The 23199-nt window shown below is 37.2% G+C and overlaps 1 protein-coding gene across 3 annotated transcripts in view; it reads left to right on the forward strand.

The window, feature by feature from the left end:
- The window catches only part of LOC127442858 (adenylate cyclase type 1-like), a 103562-nt gene extending 80630 nt beyond the window's left edge, over positions 1 to 22932 (forward strand). Inside the window, exons 7-21 of one of the 3 annotated variants that reach the window (XM_051701116.1) lie at positions 1170 to 1328; positions 2766 to 2907; positions 3306 to 3461; positions 4569 to 4763; positions 8860 to 8957; positions 9116 to 9200; positions 9822 to 9911; positions 14347 to 14606; positions 15841 to 15967; positions 16915 to 17088; positions 17687 to 17833; positions 18033 to 18131; positions 18223 to 18337; positions 21295 to 21419; positions 21617 to 22932. In XM_051701116.1, the coding sequence (XP_051557076.1) occupies positions 1170 to 1328; positions 2766 to 2907; positions 3306 to 3461; positions 4569 to 4763; positions 8860 to 8957; positions 9116 to 9200; positions 9822 to 9911; positions 14347 to 14606; positions 15841 to 15967; positions 16915 to 17088; positions 17687 to 17833; positions 18033 to 18131; positions 18223 to 18337; positions 21295 to 21419; positions 21617 to 21955 (2311 nt within the window). In that variant the 3' untranslated portion in view covers positions 21956 to 22932. The remainder of the gene's footprint in view (positions 1 to 1169; positions 1329 to 2765; positions 2908 to 3305; positions 3462 to 4568; positions 4764 to 8859; positions 8958 to 9115; positions 9201 to 9821; positions 9912 to 14346; positions 14607 to 15840; positions 15968 to 16914; positions 17089 to 17686; positions 17834 to 18032; positions 18132 to 18222; positions 18338 to 21294; positions 21420 to 21616) is intronic. The other 2 variants (XM_051701118.1, XM_051701119.1) reach the window with 2 other exon arrangements.
- Positions 22933 to 23199: the final 267 nt, after the last annotated feature.

Below are 23199 nucleotides of genomic sequence, written 5' to 3' on the forward strand. Positions count from 1 at the left end.
ATACAAGATCAAAGATTATACTCATCGATTTGTCAGTTATAAGTGATTACATGGTTATCTAGCAAGGCTAGTTATTGCATACATTTCCGTACAAAAAGGGATATTCTGTGTATTTTATAGGGTTAACTCAGCGAAGTACAGTGACTTTGTGTGTAATGTTCATGGATTAAGATGAGATGTCCTTGTACTAGAATCATGCAAACACGAGGGTCTTTACAAGGAAACCTGCTTTAGCTCTGTGTCTTTTATTGTATTAACTCTGCCCTTGAAGTAGTGGGGGTTTTCCAAGTGTGTGTTTGGACAGATCTGCCCTTGTTTTTCAAGATGATTAAGTTACGCAGATGGTCATCCTTATATCATTTAGCTGGGTCATGCCAGACTTAAAGGAGCCATTTTGTCAATCTCTTAGTTTATGGCTTTTGAGGAATTTCCAGGGGCCTTTGAGCATGGAAATTAACAATTCTTCGGCCTATGAGATCCTATACTGTCCCACAGTTGTAGTGTCATTTCCACCACACCAAACTATTTTGCTCTAAATAAATGTTGTTCAGAAGTTAGAGTACTTGTTAACCAAATTGTTAAAAAGTGTCAGTGAAGAGCATGCTTGAGATGAAATATGAGATGAGCAATTTTTGAAGAAAACAAAGAAAATTAAATCTAAATATCACTTGTGAGCAGATTATTTTTATTGGGCGTCATTTCCAATCAAGCTGTAATTTTGCAAAAAATATGCAAAAAAGTGAAAATGTGATTTAATTTTGTGTATTTATTATTATTACACATAAAATGTTAGCTATGGAATTAACCTTGGCAAGACAAATGAGTCTGCCCTTTTATTTCAAAAATATTAAAAATTTCATTTCCATCAACTAATTTCCACCACAAAATTCTATTAAACCCAATACAGAATTTGGGATGTGCTGGAAATTACACTGTGATGAGAATTTTCATGAAAAAATGACAAATCTCCTGTGATGCATGAACATGCACTGTTGGACATTGTTAGTAAACAAATCAATAAAAACATATAGAAAGTGTGTGTGTGTGTGTGTGTGTGTGTGTGTGTGTGTGTGTGTGTGTGTGTGTGTGTGTGTGTTTTAACAATTTAAATAGTTTTATTCAGTTATGCCTAAATAATCAAGACAGTGTTATTGTCACATGCTCAACAGGTCAGTGGCTGAAGCTACAGAGGTGGATCTGAACATGCGTGTGGGATTGCACACGGGTCGTGTGCTCTGTGGGGTGTTGGGTCTCAGAAAGTGGCAGTATGATGTGTGGTCAAATGACGTGACGCTGGCCAATATGATGGAAGCAGGTGGACTGCCAGGGTGAGTATTTTCACCACATACACTAACTAAACCAACTCAATATAATGCTTTTATTAGCTCCTATTTACCTATCTAGAATGTCATGTCAATTAACTCACATACACTTGCCCCAAAAATTGTCTGTTCACTTAACTTATACTCTGATGCAATTTTTTGGCTGTCGCCTGCAAATTTTCACTCCCAAATTTAAAAGCTTACCTTAAACATATAGAGTGGACTAATTGGAGAAAATTTTTCTCATTTTACAGAAAACCTCCCAAAAAACAAAAACATAATAATTCATAAATAATACTGTATGTATTTATAATCTTATGATGAACATGATTTAAAAAAAAAAAAAAAATAATGTTTTTTTGTCCTTAATTTATAAGCATCTAATTCTGGTTCTGTTTGCTGTATGTCCCTGCAAAAGGTCTTATTTCATTCCACTAGGAAAAATATATTTTTTTCTCTATCACCTTCCACCACAATATACAGATCTGAAAGCTTGGTGGCACTCTAACGCAGAAAAGCACTCAGACCATAGACATCCAGTCAATTTTGGATGGCATACATTTACCCCACTTTTTCATAGAATATCTGGGCCAATGAATGGACTAGAAGCTCAGTCTAGGGGTCATAAAAAAAACTGAGATATTCAGCTTTGCGATGATAAATAACATTTCATCATCAATAGTTAAGAACGTATTTTGCCATTGATTTGTTTATCGTGCATTTTCTGCTGGACTGCAAATTCTTTCTGGACATATGAGATATAACATTGGATTATTTAACCAAGCAAGCTTGCAGACAAATAAACAGTGGCTCATTTTAAAGAAAACATCCTCAGGTAAGAGTTGATATAGACTTTGTGGCTATTTGGGGCTTACAAAAGCAGTAATAAAGATATGAGATGTTTGTCTTTGTTGTCCTACAGAGGTCATATTTTACTTTGTGTTTCTTTTGATAATCGTTCGAACTATGGTGTTAGGGCAAAATTATGTGAAAAACTTTTATATTCATACTCATATTTTTACATCAATACCGCTATGTTTTTAAGGCTGTAATTTGTTACTTTATGTAACATAAATTCAAAAGTGATGGCATTTTACGAAAGGTTCTAAGCTTTGAAATGATACCAAATATGACCGACTTATGTATCTTGGGACTTTTACAATTTAAGCGTAAATTTATCGCATGCTTCTGACTCCGCCCACGGAGTTTAAAGGGTTAAGTGGCACTTAAAAATATGTGAATGTCATGGGTGACAAATTATAAATGCAAGCGGCATCTGTAGACAAATGTTGCTTGAGCTTTTCTCAGAGCTAACATAACTTTCTGAGCCATTCTTGCAAAGACTAAATATTTTCAGGCTTAATGCATTTTTGGAATGGTGGTCATGTTTTCCTCTCATCTGATTGGTTGAGACTCTAAATTAAGGCGGGGCTTTGTTTACAGGAAAGTTCACATCACAAGCTCAACACTGGAGTGTCTGAATGGAGATTATGAGGTGGAACCAGGAAATGGTCGAGAGAGACACTCCTTCCTGCTCAAACACGACATAGAAACATTCTTCATAGTGCCATCTCACCGCAGGAAGGTGTGTGTGATTATTTATGACTGTAAACCATTACAACAAACAATCACAATCAAAACTACACTTTTATGTAAAAACATGCATTAAGTTAGTCATGTCATACAACTCAAGAATACAGCGGGTCTAAAACTATAGCAATACTTCTGTGAATATGGTGTATTATGAATATATTTTTATTGCAAATGTGAAGTTGTGTTGAATGTCAAAATTATGACATTAGAATCTAGTTACTGAACACAATTAAAATGATCTCATTATGATTTTAACTTTAGCTCATATTCAGATATGTTTATTGGCCCATAATACATACTATAATGTTTTCAGCAGCCGTCTTTAGTTAGAACAGACTGATTTATTGGATGTATTTGCTGGAATTCAGTTTGTTTTTGGTGTGTTTCTAGATTTTTCCTGGTCTGATACTTTCAGACATCAAACCTGCCAAAAAGATGAAGTTTAAGACGGTGTGTTATTTACTGGTGCAGCTCATGCACTGCAGAAAGATGTTCAAAGCTGAGATCCCATTCTCAAACGTCATGAATCTCGAGGATGGAGATAAGGTACAGTACATTTCACACACAAACACAAACACACACACTCACACACAAAGTAAAAGTGGGTTTCCATTCACATCCTAAGTGTCAAAGCGTGGTGAAATTCAGGACACATCCCTACAGGCATGTGTTCTGTATATTTACTGATTTGAAATCTTCACAGTGAACACTGACCCATTTTCCCAAAGCTCCAATTCCCAAACAATTAGCTGGTATATTTGTAAAATTGTTATCCCGTTTTTACTGCAGCCTTTGACATTATTACATGCACTTCAGTGAATTTTGACATTTCCAGAGGTGTATAGTAATGGAGTACAGATACTTTGTTACTTAAGTACAGTTTTAAATATCTGTTGAAATTTTAACTTTTACTTTTTTTACTCCTTTTGTTACTTTTGCTACTGAACGTCACAAAAAAGCACACATGTGCAAATGTAAACTGCATGCGAATCGGTGATAGTGATGTCCAATTCGCGAATGAATCATTTGAGTCAAATCCTTTTAATCATATGATTATTTTGAATTTGTCAAATATGTTCAAAACAGTTCATTTAGTGAATCACTTTGCGCATCTGAATCAAAATCACTAGGTGATCCCCTGGACAACTCGTGTTGTGTCTCCACTTTGGAATCTAAAGAGAAGAGACTGTTCATGTAAATTTGAATCTGTGTTTTAAGCATGAAATTAATCAATACGTTTTTGTCTTAAACATAATAAACGTTATTAACCCTCCTATTCTGTTAAAGAAGGGCTGTTTATTGCACTGTTCACATCATTTCTGACCTCTATAAGTTGAAACGAGGAAAATATGAGAAAGTTTCATTTATTTGGGCAGATTGCTGTCATCTGGTGAAAAAAGAAAAATAACATGACAAATTGCCTGTAGATGGCACCAGTTTTTTATGCAGCCACCGACTGTGTAGTAATTCAAAATTGTATCACAAGTTATGCATTTGGATATATTTAGACATTATCAGACTATTATTTGTCAAAGTTTAGCATGTGTTTTTGTTGAACTGTTTTGAAGTGTGTATGGGGTGAATGTTTTACACTTTGCATGTTGTCTTTAAGGGGTGAGACATGTTAAATAAAACTGTGTCTGTGATTGGCAGAGACGCGTGCTTCGCTCTGCACCAGAGAAGCTGAGGAACCGAACGCCAGTGTCAGCGAATGCCACTCAGAGCAGTCCAGGAACACGGGTGAACCGCTACATCAGCCGTCTGATTGAAGCACGACAGACAGAGTCCGACACTGCGGACTTACACTTCCTCACGCTCATGTATAAAAACTCTGAGCGCGAGCAGAGAGTGAGTGACAATAACAAACCATTTCCATTCCTAAAACAACTCATGCTAATGCACTTTCAATGTTTTCAATGGGTTATAATTGAGTTGCGCAGCAAACTATGAGTTATCTTGGGACATATTCATAAAGTGTTTATGGTTATGCATATTTTCATTGGTAAAGAACACATTCAGAATATGACTTCATGAAGTTCTGCTTTTACACATCGTATCTAGCCACAATAACATTTGCTGTACATGCAAAATACATTGAAATAATATTTAAATATGCTAGTAAGTCATTCTAGCTTTAAATTAATAGTTTATTAAAAAATTACAATTCTGTCATTATTTATTGAGTTTCATGTCATTCCAAACCTGTAAGCTGTTATTTTTTCTGTGGAACACAAAAGGAGAATTTCTGAAGAATCTTCATGCAGCTCTTTTCTGTCTATAGTGACCACATCTGTCGCAAGCCCTTTCGACAATTAATAATGTGCACAATCTGATTTCTTGATATCTATAGTTCAATTTCCACTAGTTACAATGCAAATTCTATTTTTTTTATTTTTTATCCCCTTTACTCCTGAATTTGTTATGCCCAATTCCCAATGCGTTCTAAGTCCTCGTGGTGGCGTAGTGACTCGCCTCAATCTGGGTGGCGGAGGACAAATCTCAGTTACCTCCGTGTCTGAGACCGTCAGTCCGCGCATCTTATCACGTGACTTGTTGAGCGGGTTACTGCGGAGACATAGCACGTGTGGAGGCTTCACGCTATTCTCCGCGGCATCCACGCACAACTCACCACGCGCCCCACCAAGAGCGAGAACCACATTATAGCGACCACAAGGAGGTTACCCCATGTGACTCTACCCACCCTAGCAACCGGGCCAATTTGGTTGCTTAGGAGATCTGGCTGGAGTCACTCAGCACGCCCTGGATTCGAACTCGTGACTCCAGGGGTGGTAGTCAGCGTCTTTACTCGCTGAGCTACCCAGGCCTCATACAATGCAAATTCTTGATATCAGCAATTAAAATACTGCTTGTGAAAATGCTAATTTTTTATATTAGTAATAATATTTTACTAAAAATGTTAATTCTAGAAATCAAAAATGCTATCACGTGCAGAAATTCACATTCTTGATTTCAAAATTCAAACAAAATTTCAACAAGTGAAAATATTTTTTATATCTCTACATTTTATTTCAACATGTTAGATTTGGCATTTCAGATATCTGAAAATTGAAGAGTAATTAAAGATATCTTAAAAGGCTTTCTTATGAGTTAACATAACAGAAACACAATAACATTACAGACTTCTGAAACTAACATTGGCATTAGTGAAAACCAAATGACATATCAAAAATGAGGATTTCTACTAGTTCAACTGTTGATATAAAGAATGGGCATTTGCACTAGTAACAATGTAATTATTGATATGAAAAATTATAGTTTTGTAATGTAGCTCAGCAGGCAATGACAGGCAAACGAAGACGATGATGGAGTGAGAATCCCAAGTGTAGTTTATTTCCAATCATGATAACCAGAAACCCTAACTATAAACATAAACATGAACAAAACAAAACATGGACATGGAAACAACGTTACATTAACAATACCTGACAAATGACAATGGCAAACATGAGGGCTTAAATACAAGGACGTGGGTAACAGGTAAACAAGACAACCAATCACAAGACTAAACTATAAACAAGATAACAAGTCTAAATGAACTTAAACCAATTAAAAGACAAGACTAATAACAAAGTAATCAAACAATGAACCAATGAAAACAAGATACATGAACAGGGAAACGCATGACAAGATCACATGAGCGAACAGGAAATCACATGACAGGAACAGGAACTAAACTTGAAAATAAAAGACATGAAAACAAGAACAAGTTTTTACTAGTAAGAAGTACATATCTGATATGTGAAATTGGAATTTCGACTATGAGAAATGAATTATAGATATCTAATTGTGTTTTGAACAATAGTGAATGACAGTTCATTGTGAAATATTATAGTGGAAGTGCATTTAAAGAAATACAAAAAAAAAAAAAAAAAATTCAGCGTTCACTATTTGAAGTTCCACTTTTGATATCAATAATGGGTATTTTCAGGGACATTTTTTACCTTGGTGAAGGTGTGTTTTTTTTTTTTACCGTATAATAATGTACTGTGAGTCATCCTTTTTTGTCACATAATTTTAATCAATTCATTACAATAATATCATAATATAATAATAATTACAATAATAATTATTACATAAGTTGTAATACATTTAAATCATCTAATATTTTATGTGATATTACATCTAACTAGACCTAGAATATAATAGTAAGAAATGGTTAAAAAAAGACTGATTCTGAGGACTATGAATTTTTAAAAATTCTTTAAATAAATAATCTTTTTGTTTTCCACTGAAATATAAAAGCATACAGTTTTGGAACTACATGAAATTGAACAAATGATGACAGAATTTTCATTTTGGGGTGAATTATTCCTTTAAGTTTTTGAACCGTAGAGCTGATGTCTTATTCTGGGTCATGACAAAGTTTTAGCAGATATGTGGTTAACCCTTTCGGCGAGCCTGCAAGAGAAAATAAAAACTGTCAAAATATTAATAACTACAGTCTTGACCAACACAAAATAGGCGTCGTTTGAAAGCTTAAATAAGTGCTTTGAAATTTCAGACAAATCAGAAGTGTTCCATTTTGTTAATTTACACAAAACATCAAACTCATAAAATAGATGTGTCATATGTTGTTGTAAATTTTTCAAAGAGTAGAATACAACCAGCCAATGAATACAATCATTTGTTTTACACACAAAAATATAGCAAGTAATAGTGAAGTATGTCTTTGACAATTATGTTTCATGGTAACAGGTGTTGATTATATGCCGCGTTTTCACTTATGACTTGACAAAATAAACAGAACATAAAATATCATTACTTAGAGGAGGTGATTATCTTTCAAACGAGCCCACACACAAAGTAATCGGATGCATAGATCATTAGATAATCCACATGAAGCACAATGTTACAAATGGCCACCAGGAGATGGCGCTAAGTACTTTACTTTGTCATATAAACACAAAATTATTCTCAGCTACTGTTGACATGATTGGGAACAAAACTTAAGCATTTTTTTGGAGCCATCTTAGTTACACCCAGAGATATATAATGTCCAAACAAACAAGAAAAAAAAAAGTAAATTGTTGGCTCAAGTTTTTTTGTGATTTTTTTTATTTTTTATTTTTTTTTCAGCAGTTTTCTATGCTGAGTCAAGTCATTTTTATTTGTATAGCATTTTTCACAACACACATAATTTCAAAGCAGCTTTACAGAAAATTATGCTTTAACAGAAAAAGCTGTAATATAGTAATGTCTTAGAGTCAAAATAGTGCAGTTTAATAAAAACATGATTGTTAATTGCGCCTTAAAATAAATTATAGAAAATAATTATATTTGTATTTAGAGCCCCAGTGAGCAAGCTTATGGCGACTGTGGCAAGAGACACAAAACTCCATAAGATGTTGGTTAATGGAGAAAAAGAACTTTGGGGGAAACCAGGCTCACTGTGGGAGCCAGTTCCCCTCTGGCTAAACAGCAAGAATGTAATGCCAATATTAGTTATTTTTTTTTTCATTAATTTTGGGTATGCCACTGAAACAGGAAATCTTTAACAACACCCTCAGAGCTTAAAGGGTTAAAACAACACAAACAAGAAAGGACGACTTTTGCAATACTTGCCAAATAGTGAGCATTTAAACTTTTAGTTAATAAATAGTCTACACTTATTCATACATACTGTATATTAATCAAAATTATACAATGCCCTAATTCACGATTTATTTCACAATGCAGCAAAAATAAACTATTATAATGAGATTAAAAGGAGGGATTATGTCATTTTGCCACAGTCTGTGTTTATATACATTATTGTAATATCTTGACTCATTTGTGTTGTCACTTTTCTTGTTACGTTGATGCCAAAAGAATAGTGCTACTCCGAGTGCTGTCCGAGTTACCTAAAGTCCTTTGCAAAAACACTTTTTCAGCTCTTCATGCTCATTTACAGCATTTACATCATTTATTTCTCTGTCTCCTTTAGTATCATCAGTTGAATGATGAGTATTTCACTGGTGCAGTGGTGCTGGCTCTCATTCTTTCTGCACTGTTCGGCATCATCTATCTACTAATCATACCACAGTATGTACTACACCAACAGCTCCTAACACTTCTTTAACAGCCACAACACACCATTCACAGACTGCCTAAATTTTCTAACAACATTTCATGAGACTGGTCATTTTACCTGAAATTGATTCTGGTTGTTTCTGTACATTTGTATTTTATTGTTTTCTCAGGGGGACTGTCGTGCTGGTGTTGTTGGTTTTCTGCATCTGTTTTCTAGTCGCTTGTATCATGTATCTGCACATCACTAGAGTTCAGGTAATAAACTTACTTGTATGTTGTAATATGTTGTAATATTCCTAAGCCTTGCGTCATTAACTAACTGTTTTCTGAAGATGACAATTTTTGCTATTTCAGATATTAATTTAGAGTTATGAAGTCATGAATTAATATTCTAAATATTGAAAACATTTTTATTATATCTATCTATCTATCTATCTATCTATCTATCTATCTATCTATATATATATATGTATATATAATGTAATTTCAATATATTTTTAAAACAATTTTAAATATTTAACAATGTTGTTTGTATAATATTACTATACAAATTATAAATATAATTTTTCACATTTTTTATAATAAATATATATGTTTGATATATTATTTAATATTGGAATAAATATAAATATTAGATATTTAACTACAATTTTTATGTAATATTACTGTCAAAATATATTTTAAAATTATGTATTTTATATTTAAATACTTCGAATAAATATTTAGCAATATTTGTTTATTTAACATTACTATAGAAAATATATTTATATTTTTCAAAAAGATTTTAATAATTGAATAATATTCACAATATATTTACTTTTCCAGTTTTTATTAATAAAAAAAAATTCTCTCTCTCTCTCTCTCTCTCTCTCTCAGTGTTTTCCAGGGTGCCTCACCATACAGATCCGCACAGTTCTGTGTGTGTTTATAGTGCTCTTAATTTATGCTGTGGCTCAGGCCTTTGTGGTAACTATTCACCATTCTTACAGTCCATCACTTGATCCGTGCACATATCACTAGGTGTAGTCTTACTAGATGAAAGAATTAACATCACTGTGCCTATTACAGTGAGCTCATGGTTTCATATAATAACATTTGATCTTTGTTTAATCCACTAGAGAGAAAGATTTAACTAAAAAGAAATTCAGCAGCTCGTGTGTCTTAATGTGTGTTGTAGAAGTCAGTGCAGAAGAACACTGTACAATCCTCACACAGATAACACACAACTTATGATAATGGGTATTTATCCATACTGTACATGGTTTGAAAAAAATTTCAGTCTGGGCTGCCTATCTAGTCAGAATTTTAAGGCATGATAGGTTTAAATAGTAGGCAGCATAATTATTCTGCCTTTTAAGACACCTGGTGGTCGCAACATTGCACAGAATGGCAATCCCAGAATTAATTGCAATAAACTTGTTGAAATTTTTTTTTTTTTTCCAAGATTAAAGATGGAGCAAGAGAATTGTTTATTAAGAATGCACTTGTATTTCATTCATTACTACAAAGTATCATATATAGTTCCACATCATAAAAAAATATTAGTGCTTTTAGCTGTGACGTCAATATGTAGGCCAACCCGGAAAGCTAATTTACTTTGAGTTCCCTCTGTAATTTCCAAATGGTTTTTATAATGACAGTTTGGGATTAAAAGTCAAATAAGGTCTGTTTTTAAAATAATTTGAAGTGTTGTTCACATTTTGTCCTACAACATAAAATAACCACAGTCATAACTTGCGTCCCAAAAGCTCACTTCTGCACTATTCTACGACATTTTGTCGTGTAAGTAGTGTGAGTACTATGATAACACTGAAAATGCAACAAAAATAAGTGTACTTTAAGTACCCGGATGATATACTTCTTCGACCGTCAAAACAGAGTGTGGAATGTTGGACACTTCATGCTCTCGGCGCACGCGGCTTGCCATACGTAGCCGAATGGGTGGAGTTACCTAGCTGCGCTGCTGGTCTGACAAAACAATTGTAAATAATGGTGAGTGTAGCAACTAGTAAAACTTCAGGAAAGTCAGCACCTTACAGATGTGAGTTGAATTCTTCATTATAACCCATCGCTGAATATGTACGCTGTTGAACTGAGGTTGGCTAACGTGCTAAAGCTAGCGGCAACACATCACGTGCGTTTGAAATGCCACTTCCATCAGCTGTTAAACGGTGAATGCTTCCATGTATTAAAAAAAAACTTTAAGTGTGACATTTGGGACGACACTACACTTTAAAAGTTCATAAAATACATGGTGTGTATTGTTTAAGTGTATAGTATGTCATTTGGGACACATTTTCAATAAACAGATGAAAATGAACTTCCATGTTATCTTACCTTTCGACAGGGTTGGGAGGGTTACTTTTGAAATGTATTCCACTACAGATTACAGAATACATGCTGTAAAATGTAATTTGTAATGTATTCCGTTAGATTACTCAAGGTCAGTAACGTATTCTAAATACTTTGGATTACTTCTTCAGCACTGGTAGAATTTTTCACTTGTTTTGAATATAAAAACTCTGCCAGTACAGTAAGACAAAATACACATGTTAAAAATACATTCTCTGAAAAACCTAAATATCTTATGCAGTGTTGTTTCTAAAACAAAATAAATCTAATTGATCTTGTTTTAAAGGTGCAGTATGTAAGATTCAGAAACCCTTGTTATTAATGACACCTGTGGCCATTAAGTGAACTGCAGCCAGCTACCTGTTGCTCGTGCTCGCGCTTGTGCACACACATCATAGGAACGCGAGCGAGCATAGACCAAAACAATGACGCATCGTACAAAGAGGCTGAACGTGATTCACCGGCATCATGTTGACAGATGAGGTAGCATAATTAAAATGACACAGTTATGATTGTTTTACTACAAACTTTGAGACTAAACTAAAACTACTTATCAGCTAACATAGGATACTGCTACACACATACAGCTACATACTACCGAACTATACCAGACAGTTTACTGTTGCACTGCACTGTTATGTTACACTATTGTATGTTTTGTATGTCATATGTTGTACTACGAATAAGAAACCAGCGTATTTGCTTAAATTTATCCTGTGTACCTGACTTTCAGTATAAAGAGAAGATTGTTGAAATTATTATAAGATGAACGCCTGCCGATGTTCACTCTAGTTTTCGCTCGACCACGATCACGTTCCCGCTTAGCCAGACTGGATTCAGTAGATCATTTTCTTTTTTTTTTTTGGCTTACTCTGAATTTGTGTAGGAGTTGGTGTTGTGCAGGGAGCCGGACGTTTGCTGGATTCCATCTCTAAGATAATGTTACATAGTGTTGCAGGCTGTCTGCTGTCGCTGTTGAATAGCGGAAGAGAAGCTACTGTCTGAGGCAAAGCTCTCGGGAGTGCGCATAAACGTCACATCCTTTGGATTTTCCTGGCAAAAGCGACCCGCTCCCTTCACATGAAAATCAGTCTACAGGCTTTAATAGGAAACTAGGAAGTCTGGGAAGGGCTCATTTTTTAAGTTTCATTACAAGCTGTTCACACACTGGCAAAAAAAAAAGGTGAATATTGCATGAAATTTGTTACATATTGCACCTTTAAGGATATTTAGATATTTTTACAGGAAAACAATACAAAAATTATCAAGAATATGATTTTTGCCCTAATATCAAAGGTCTTACTAGAAAAAAATACATTATGATCTAACGTGAATTTTCTTGATAAAAAAATATGATCGTGTCTGGGAACATGTGCATGTAAAATGGCTAGAAATAGCATTTTAGCTTAGCGTAAAGCTGACAATTTACACAAGGTTTATGTCTATTTCTTCTGCTCCAAACTTACTTCAAACTTACTTCTCTGTCTGCTCGTATGAATGTAACACATCATAAGAAAGTGTTTCACCGCTGTTCAAATGCACTTTGGATCGCATCATTTATATGTATAAATGTTTTCCATCTGAAAGGACTAAATATTAAATGAAACAAATGACAATAAAATGCAAAGTAATCTCTTCAGTAATCAAAATACTTTTGAATGTAACTGTATTCTAATTATCAATGATTTAAATTGTAACAGTAGTGGAATACAGTTACTTATATTTTGTATTTTAAATACGTAATCCCGTTACATGTATTCCGTTACTCCCAACACTGCCTTTCGACTATATCTTGCAATCTTTTTTTTTAATAGCATTTTTTTTCTCTACACAGTTTTGATGTGATATCAAGTAAACAAATGAAGTTTTGTCATACCGGTTTGTGTTGAAACTTTTAAATCATGTGTGTTACAGCTAGCCCTGCGTTTGTTTTGTGCCCTGCACTCCCCATCACATTGTTAGCTTAGCAACATTCTAACATCAATCTTTACTGGAATCAACTGTTTGTGTTAGTCAGTTTCACAGCACAAAACACATTATTATTATATTGCTTTTAAAACAGTCATAGTCAACTGAAACATTAGCAATGCAAAAATGTCAGCAATAGACCAATCCTTTGTCAACATCACCGCTTACGTCACACGTGGAAGTGGTGGCCGGAACTGTGCTCAATCAAACTTTAATTGGATTCTGTTGTTGAAAAATTATTTCAAGGGTTCTTGTAGATGGCTGTGGCTTCAAGCCATCAACAGAGCTGACTAGACTGAGGAGATCATTTCAACTCACAGCTTTGCAGCAAACATTTATAGCGAACATTATTACAGATATGTTATTAACTTGTATCATTATAATAATTGTATAGCTTCGAATATTTGTGTATTTGTGATGGTTTTGTTTCGTACTTTAGTTTTATCATCTAATCTGTCAAATCTAACACAACAGTCTGCCGGCTTTCTGCTACCACATACTGCGCATGCGCTGAAATTTTTATAAACAATGGGTTGGTCGGGGCCTGGGTAGCTCAGTGGTAAAATACGCTGGCAACCACCCCTGGAGTTTGCTAGCTTGCTAGTTCGAATCCCAGGGCATGCTGAGTGACTCCAGCCAGGTCTCCTAAGCAACCAAATTGGCCCAGTTGCTAGGGAGGGTAGAGTCACATGGGGTAAACACCTCGTGGTTGCTATAATGTGGTTAGTTCTCGGTGGGTCGCATGGTGAGTTGAGCGTGGTTGCCACGGTGGATGGTGTGAAGCCTCCACACGTGCTATGTCTCCATGGCAACGCGCTCAACAAGCAATGTGATAAGATGCGCGGGTTGATGGTCTCAGACGTGGAGGCAACTGGGGTTCGTCCTCCGCCACCCGGATTGAGGCAAATCACTACGCGACCACGAGGACTTAAAAGCACATTGGGAATTGGGCATTCCAAATTGGGAGAGAAAAAAAAAACAATGGGTTGGTCTATAGGAGACATGCATGTTGGGTTTATTAATGTAAAGAAGCCCTGTGTTATATTAGGGACTGGGACAAACGTTCTTCTCTCTCTTTCAGGTAGGCTGTATGCCGTGGCTTTGGCCCACCAATTCCACCCGCTCCATCGTGATCATTGATGCAACCGGTGGGATGAACCGCACCATGACCGAGCTTCCATGTGAGGGCGTGCAGTACGCCTTCATATCCTGCATGGTGGGCACGCTGACCATGGCACTGTTCCTTCGAGTGTCCTGGGTGCCCAAAATGGTTTTATTATTAGTGCTGGTGGTGCTGTACGTCACCATACTGGAGCTGAGCGGATTCAGACACACTGCAGGGTAAGATATGTTTTTCACAGTAGATTTGTATAAACTGGCCAGATTAGTTGCATTTAAAAAAATATATATATATATTTTCTCCCCTTTTTTCTCCCCAATTTGGAATGCCCAATTCCCAATGCACTCTAAGTCCTCATGGTGGCGTAGTGACTTGCTTCAGTCCGGGTGTCAGAAGACGAATCTTCACTTTCACATTCACTTTCCTAAGCACTCATCTCACCCAAGAGTTCTTTTTCTTGCATTTTGGTTATTTGCATTCTTTGTGCATATCGCCCCCTATTGGGCAGGGAGGAGAATTTATATTTAAAAAGGACTTAAATATTGATCTGTTCCTCACCCACACCTATCAAATTGCTTCTGAAGATATGGATTTAACCACTGGAGTCTTATGGATTACTTTTATGATGACTTCATGTGCTTTTTGGAGCTTCAAAGGTCTGGTCACCATTCACTTGCATTGTGAGGACCTACAGAGCTGAGATATTCTTGTAAAAGATCTTCTTTTGTGTTCAGCTGAAGAAATAAAGTCACACACATCTGGGATGATATGAGGAGAGTAAATGATGAGAGAATTTTCATTTTTTGGTGAACTATCCCTTTAGGTCAAGCATCACTTTTACTATTGCTCATGCTCAGGATAAGGATTTGAAAAACCCCTTCAGCATGTAACTCGTCGGGCACGGTTTGTACTACAGACATGAATGATACCTCAAATCAGAGTCAGCACAAGGAGGAAATACGGAAGGGGGCATTTGTTTTAGAAATGCTAAAGCCTAAAACTATATATAACATTAAAAATAAATAAAATGTATACCTTCATACTTTGCTACAATATACACTAAATTAAAAGTAGTGTGGGGGCATGGCCCCCCAAAGCACCAACGTTGCCTCAAATTATGCAGCATGTTGAGGAATGGTGTGCGGGTACTTTTCTAAGTGATGACACTTATGGTCCTCGCCTGGTGGAGAAAAAAAAGGCGAGAATTATTGCTGGGCTCTTTTGATGTGGGCAGGTGAGCAGCCTCCCAGAATACCCTGGCAACCAGTCGGAACTCCTTAGCAACAGCATTACAATGCCCTTTCATCCATCCAAAACGGCCTAAAATCATGGTGGCGAGTTGTTCACAGTCAAGCACCAATCACGTTTTTTCAGTAGTAACTTTTGAGGGATTTTCTCATGTAAAGTGTCTATTGTTACTAATGAAATGTTTGGTTTTGTATTTGCGGAGAACAGGTCTGGCTCGTTCAGTGTTCGCAGTTTGGAGCCCATCCTGTCTCTGCTGCTGTTCTCCACTGCACTGGCCCTTCACTCCAGACAGCTGGATCTCAAACTTCGCCTAGACTTCCTCTGGGCCACACAGGTACATAAAGAAAACTTCAATTACCTTGGTATAGGCACAGAGAGCATAAAAGGGAGAATACTGACCACTAGTAGAAATATGAATAGGAGAAATCGTAATGCTCATTAGCGGCTGTAAGCAGGCAGGAATATAGTGGCCTTAAACTTTACTCATGCCATTGCATTAAATAAGAAAATATAAAAGCAAGTGACATCTGCAGAACTAACTTATCATATTGCAACAACTTTTAAGCAGCTGATGTCAAAGGGTGCATCTTAATCAGCTCCCTATTTCAGTAGTCAGTGCATTGCCCAGGGAGTCGGCCATTTCTGTGGCTGTCCCATTTGCAAACTCGTCCACTCCTTAGAAATCCCTAGAATGCACTGTAAAAACCAGGGAGCATTAGCCTGATGACTATTTACTTTCCGGAAATGTCGCCATGTCTTCCACAGTCTCTCCAGTCATTAAGGGCAAGTGTAAATGTATTAAATTAAAGCTTATTTCCTGTCTTTAAAAACATGTTGTTGCAAAATTTTTAAGGATTAGAGTGGTAAGAAGATAACAAAAGAGACCAATTTTTTTTTTTTATTTATTTATGTATTTTCTTCTTCATAATAGCAGTGTACTTTTTAACATCTACAATGAAGCAGCACAACTACATGTTATACAAAAATATTGTTTAAAAATACCACCTTTGTTTTAATGCGCAAGCTTGTAATCTTGTCGCAGGTAATTAAGTCATCAGTGTCCCAGTGTTTAGTGGATCAACACCCTAGCTAATCATGACGTGATCATTAACGTGATCACGATATTCTCATTCATGACATAGGGAACAAGGGAGTGGGATGAGACACACTCAAGGTGAATTTTAGTGGATGTTCCTCTCAAGCTCACACAAGTGTCTTAGAGTAACCACAGATGGAGTTCTTCACATTGACTATGTACATGCTCCACTATTATGTGTTTAGGCAGAGGAGGAGAGAGATGGCATGGAGAAAGTGAAACTGGACAACAAGAGAATTCTCTTTAATTTGCTGCCTGTGCATGTGGCACAACACTTTTTACTGTCAAACCCCAGAAATATGGTGAGATCTTACACGGGACACATTCTAAAATCTTCTGTGTATAAAGATGATCTATTAGCCTACATAAGCACAATATTACTAAAAGAAAATCAATACAAATGATACTATTTAAAGCAGCTCTGTCTTTGTTTTTAAATATGCAACCTGCTAAAAAGGTCAGCTTACACCAGCTTGAATTTCCATATTTGTGTGGTACTGGCCTAGCTGCTGGACTAGCATACCTATGCCAGCAAAATGTAGCCTGTGAAGCTAGCTAAGCACTCTGGTGGGGACACCAACACACCAGCATAAAAAACACAATTAGACAAACCAATGCTTCATGGGATTGTAGTTCATTCCTTCATGAAAGAGGTTAAGAATACAGTCTTGTACCTTTGTCTTTTTGTTCGATTTTAAAATACTTGGTTTGGTTCAGTGGCTTAGAACTCTTTTATAAAGTATTTTATTAAATTCCTATGGAAAAATAGTCATAAAAAAAATACTTATGGAACAAAGATGGCTGAAAAAGTGGACCAACACTGTTGCACTCAATCTTAGTAAATTCCCTACTCTATGTGCCGGTGGCCAGCAATACTGGTCTCCTCAACGCTGGGTTTGATTCTGATACATAAGAACAGTGCTCATAGTCTGTTTGACTGATTTCTCTTTGTCCCAGGATCTCTATTATCAGTCCTACGCTCAGGTTGGTGTGCTGTTTGCATCCATACCCAACTTTAATGACTTCTACATTGAGCTAGATGGTAATAACATGGGCGTAGAGTGTCTCAGACTGCTGAATGAGATCATCGCTGACTTTGACGAGGTCAGTTTCCTGCATTCCTCCATTACAAAATACACTATCTGTCAAAAGTTTGGACACGCTTGGCTAAATTTCTGTTTCTCGTAAACCTTTTGCTTGACATGAGCTTTCTAGACAAATATGAATTGTGCCTATGCATGAATTTCTTTACAAAGATTAAATTGTAGTTTACTTTTTTCTCTTTTTTTGTTCAATTATGCAGCTCATGGACAAAGAATGTTACAAAGATATTGAGAAAATCAAAACTATTGGCAGCACATATATGGCAGCAGTTGGATTGGTGCCTACTATTGGAACCAAGGTCATTATATTAGTCTATAATAATATAGTACATGTTAAAAATGGTAAATATTACAGATCATTTGTGAGTGTAACTGTTCGCTTCTTTGTAGGCAAAAAAATCCACTGCAACCCACTTGAGTACCATAGCAGACTTTGCCATTGAAATGTTTGATGTCCTTGATGAAATCAACTATCAGTCATATAATGATTTTGTCTTGAGAGTGGGTAAGTTGTGGAAACACATCATATCTTTAGAAATATGTTGTAATGTGTTGTGCTTTTTGTATAGATAAAGAATTCCTCCATTAAATGCACATTTTCCAATCCATTTAATTATTTAAGTAGTTCATTCCATCAAATGTATTATACTTTTACTTGCATGGTAACATTAAAGACACAACAGTGCCTTTGACTTCATCTGAGGTCTCTGGAATCCTATTGAACTGAAACAGTTTATCAGTCATGTCTGCAAAAAACAAGATATTTTTGAGGGGATCACAAACCTTTTATTGGAGCTGTATATTTTCATGTCTTCATTCAGAGATAAATTTAGAAATGTCTCAGTTATTTTGCGTAATCTCGGATCCCTGAAAGAAGGGAGCGAGATGCTGCATCAGAAGCTGGCGCTATGAGAGAACCCATCAGGGGGTGGGACTTTGAAACCCTATACCATCACAGTAATTTGATTGGCTGGCGAAGCTGACATCATCGTGAAGATATAAGAGGAAGCCAGCTTCACATTATCAAAATCTTTTACATCTGAAGGGAAGGAGAGTGTATCTCTCATCCCATGACAGCGAAAAATATGTAGCTGCTCCACAACTATGCAATGTCTTGTTCCCTCCTTTCAGGGAACCAAAGGTTACAAGAAGTAACAGTGACATTTCCTTTCAAGGTTACTTTGATGCTGCATCAGAAGCTGACGCTATGGGAGCCATATACCATAATGTCGTAGCATTGATATGCAATGCCTACTAGCCATTACAGGGTAGTCAGAAGCATTGCTGTAGCCATACCTTTGTATTGAAAAATAAGAAAGGAGGTGGAACAATAAACCAACGGCTCGTTGCCAAGACAGAGACACTAGCCATGCTGGGTAGTGGAGCAATGTCTCTACACATATTCCCGGTTAGCGGGAAAGAGGGGAGCAGAGCGATTGCCTGGCCAAGGCTTTGGCCCAATGACACTAGCCGACCAGGTAGTGAAACATTGGCTTTGGCACAATGACACTAGCCAAAAGGGTAGTGAAACATTGTACACGTGCTCTCATTCGCACCAGTGAGAACCATAGCTTTTAATCTAAGACCGTTAATAACCATTTTTTATTGTTAGTGATCAACCCCGTTCCTTTGAGAAAATGTGAGAGGAGAGGGAAGATGCATGCAGGTGCATTCTAGTGACACGCCCTTTGCCCATGCCTAAGAGGAAGCCATGGTCGAATCAGCTTTTATGCCCATGTCCAAAGAGAGTATACTTATTTCTTCCAGACTTTAGAGGCTCAAATGGGGTAAGTGCATTTTACACCAGCGCTAAGTCCCAGACTGGGATGGTAGTGGGGTGAAAAAGGCTCTTAGCCGTCTTGTACCATGCAGAAATCTGCTGACCAGAGGGTGTTTGCTTATAGACAAGCCCTCAGAGGTTATGAGTGGTCATTATAGAAGACCATACAGATACTGTACTTTGAGCAAGGATGGAGTGCCATCTGTACCGGGCAATACTTTGGGTCCTCACCCTGGGAGGAGCACCAATTAGAAAAGAGGAGGCCCTGGCAAGTAGTATGGAGTTTTTCACCAGTTACGACAACCCTGTTGTGTCAGACGAGCACCATTCAGAGGTAAGACATGTAGTCTCCATAGCTCTGGCCAAGGATGCCAGATCATTCGAGCTTTCAAGCTTTCGAGAGCAAATCAGACCTCAAAGAAATTTCCAATGGGGATGCATCCACAGCTCTACTGCATCGGGGACCAGTGGCTTTTGGGTCACTTGGTGCAACTAGTATCACTAGTATTAAAGTATCCATGTCTTCCCTTATCTTGCACAATACTTGATGTGGCAAGCTGATGGGGTAAACGCATATTCAAAGTTCGCTGGCAATCTGTGAGCTAAGGCGTCCAAGCCTGATGGAGCTTGCTGTCTTGGAGTACCAGAGACGATGATGCGTGGTCTCCAGGGAGGAAAAATGGTCCAGCTTCTCGAATGTCTTCCAGTTCCACTGAACTGATTGGGGTGGAATCTCCATTCCCCATTCTGGTTCCCTAATGCTAGAGTAAACCTGCTCTGCTGCTCAGGTGGCCAGGACATGCGTCACACATAGGAGACATGACACGCTCCAGAGGAGAATTCAGCATGGCAGGTTCAGCATTGGGCGCATTGACCGAACTCCACCATCTGCAGTGCTGTCCTTACCAGTCAGGACACGAACTTTGTCCCATATGTCTCTTTGTCCAGTTGCCATTGAGGCCCCAGTGTGCTAGCACAGGTCTCTGTGCTCGCACATTTGTACCTTTGATTGAACTATTAGCAACTAATCATTAAGGTAATAAGGATTCCACTTGGCCTCAGCAGTGCAAGCTCAGCAGCTAGGTAGGGCCTTGAACTGGAATGCAGTCCCTTTAAAGGCAAATCTAAAAATTGGCCTGCAGCAAGGGGATATCTGAACATATCCATCTGCAATTCGCTTGACACCAACCAGTTTAGTGGACAGACTTGAGAAAAATCTGTAAAAATTATGCAACAATCATAAGTGTTCTATTCAGGTGCCTCAAATCCAGTATGAGTCCCAGCCCCCAGTCCTACTTGGCAACCAGAATTTTAATGGCTGTAGAGGACATTCTGATTCTCGCCGGTACTTCCTCTATCGCATCTTTGGCGAGGAGGCATTGTACCTCTAAGCTTAAAATCAGTGAGTCCCGTACTGTAAAGTGGAGGACAGAATGCCGTTGAGGCTGAACGGTACTTCCCATCGAGGGGGTGGTCGCTCAGCACAACAGAGTTGGCACAGCTGGATTTTTGCCCACTTTTGTGAACATGAATGTGCCTGGTTTAGCCACTACAAGCTTTGTCGTGCTGGAGCATGGCAGAGTTCCTGATGGGTTCTCCCATTGCATCAGCTTCTGATGCAGCGTCAAAGTTACCTTCTTGAATGGGAACATATTTTTTATGTTTTATTTCTGAATGATCAGGTATTAATGTAGGTCCAGTAGTCGCAGGAGTTATTGGTGCTCGGAGGCCACAGTATGACATTTGGGGGAACACAGTGAACGTCGCTAGTCGCATGGACAGCACTGGAGTGCCAGGGAAGATTCAGGTACTTGTACATGACAGAAACAAAGATATATTTGATAGCTTTGAGTGAATCTCATGAAACCTGTCAAGAACATGTCCAGGTCACATTTTATATTAATAAAGACATTTTATTTTGCACAGAGATAATGGAGACATTTTTTAGGATCATTTAGTCCTAAGCATTTTATTTAAATATTTCTGATTTTACCATTTTCTCAGGTGACGGAAGATGTCTACCAGTTGCTTCAGAACAACTATGATCTGGTGTGTCGAGGTAACGTCAGTGTGAAAGGCAAAGGTCAGATGCTCACTTACTTCCTGGAGGGCAAAGCTCAAGATGTAGGTAACAGAGCACCACACCACACCGGCGGTCTGGAGAGGCGTGTTCATGCCATCGCTCGCACCAGCAGCACACAAACCAAGAATGGCAGCACGTCATCACTCACCTCAGGCCTCACTGCGAGGGCTGATGGGAGTCACAGTCACAGTGCTGCCGCTATCAATGTGCCTACCGTCAGAGAAGAGGGTGACACCAAAAAGGACATAGAAGAAGTGTAGAGGACAGATCTGAATAGGACAGAAAAATGTACTTGGACAATTCAAACAGGTCAAACTGAGGGACACAGCAGTGGTGATTACAGTGACAAAACTGTGGCAGGTGAAAAAACTAAGTCAACATAGTTTTACAAATAATCAACAAGACATGAGTAAAATATGGAGGACCAAAGAACTCGCAATGAAATAATTAAACAATAAATAATTAACCCCTTAAACATTGTGGGCGGGGCCAGAAGTGTGCAATAAGTTTAAATCATTTTTCACAGAACAACCCAAACTGTCTCTGATTTTATTACACTTTGTCAAGGGGGAATGGGCGCAATAATAGGTTTTTGGTGGATTTCCGCCCCAGCCGTCAAACCAAAGATAGATAACACAGAATTATAAAGAAGTTTTAAATTTATAAGTCCAGCAGAAAAAGGATGATTAAAAAGTCATCTGCATAATATGTTCTCGACTATTAATATAATATATCTGAGGATCTCAGCTTTTTAACGACACCTAGACTAAGCTTACTGTCCACTCAGGGGATGAGATATTTGACTAAACTGTGGGGAAGGTGCGTGGGACCGCAAAATAGACTGAATGTCTATGGACGAGCAAATGGCGAATGCTCAACTGGGTTAGAACACCACCTGCATTTCAGATCTGTATATTGTGATGGAAGCTGATAAAGGGCAAATTTCTTTTTCGTAGTACTTGCTGCCATCTAGTGGAATGAACTGGCACTTTCTGCAGGTACATGAGAGCAAACAGAGTTTAATCACAGGCTTTCAAAGACAGGATAAAAATGTCTGTTCATCATGAGACTGTAAACATATACAAAATTATTTATAAATATTGTAATTTTTTTTTTTTGGTGTGGTTTCTGTAAAATGAGACCAATATTTTGCAATAAGTTCACTGTATGTGTGAATGGTGAGCTTCTAAATTTGGATGTGAAGAATTGTAGGCAGCAGCCAAAATATACAACAGAGTTTAAGGGGTTAAAAAAACTATTAATTGTAAAAAATAAAATAAAAAAATAAATAAAATCCAACAAAAACACAATGATTATTGTATTAAACATCACATAATATCAACTTGCACAAAACTTTAAAAAAATATTATTTCCATGTGTCACTTTAAATAATAATAGGTTTAATTCTCAAATGATACTTACATTTAATAGATGTTTTTACCCAGAGTGACTTGCACTGTATTCAAGTGTAATACAAAAAAATACACTTCAAATTAACAAATTA

This window comes from Myxocyprinus asiaticus, chromosome 6 (assembly GCF_019703515.2).
Source record: "Myxocyprinus asiaticus isolate MX2 ecotype Aquarium Trade chromosome 6, UBuf_Myxa_2, whole genome shotgun sequence".
Classification (NCBI taxonomy): Eukaryota; Metazoa; Chordata; class Actinopteri; order Cypriniformes; family Catostomidae; genus Myxocyprinus; species Myxocyprinus asiaticus.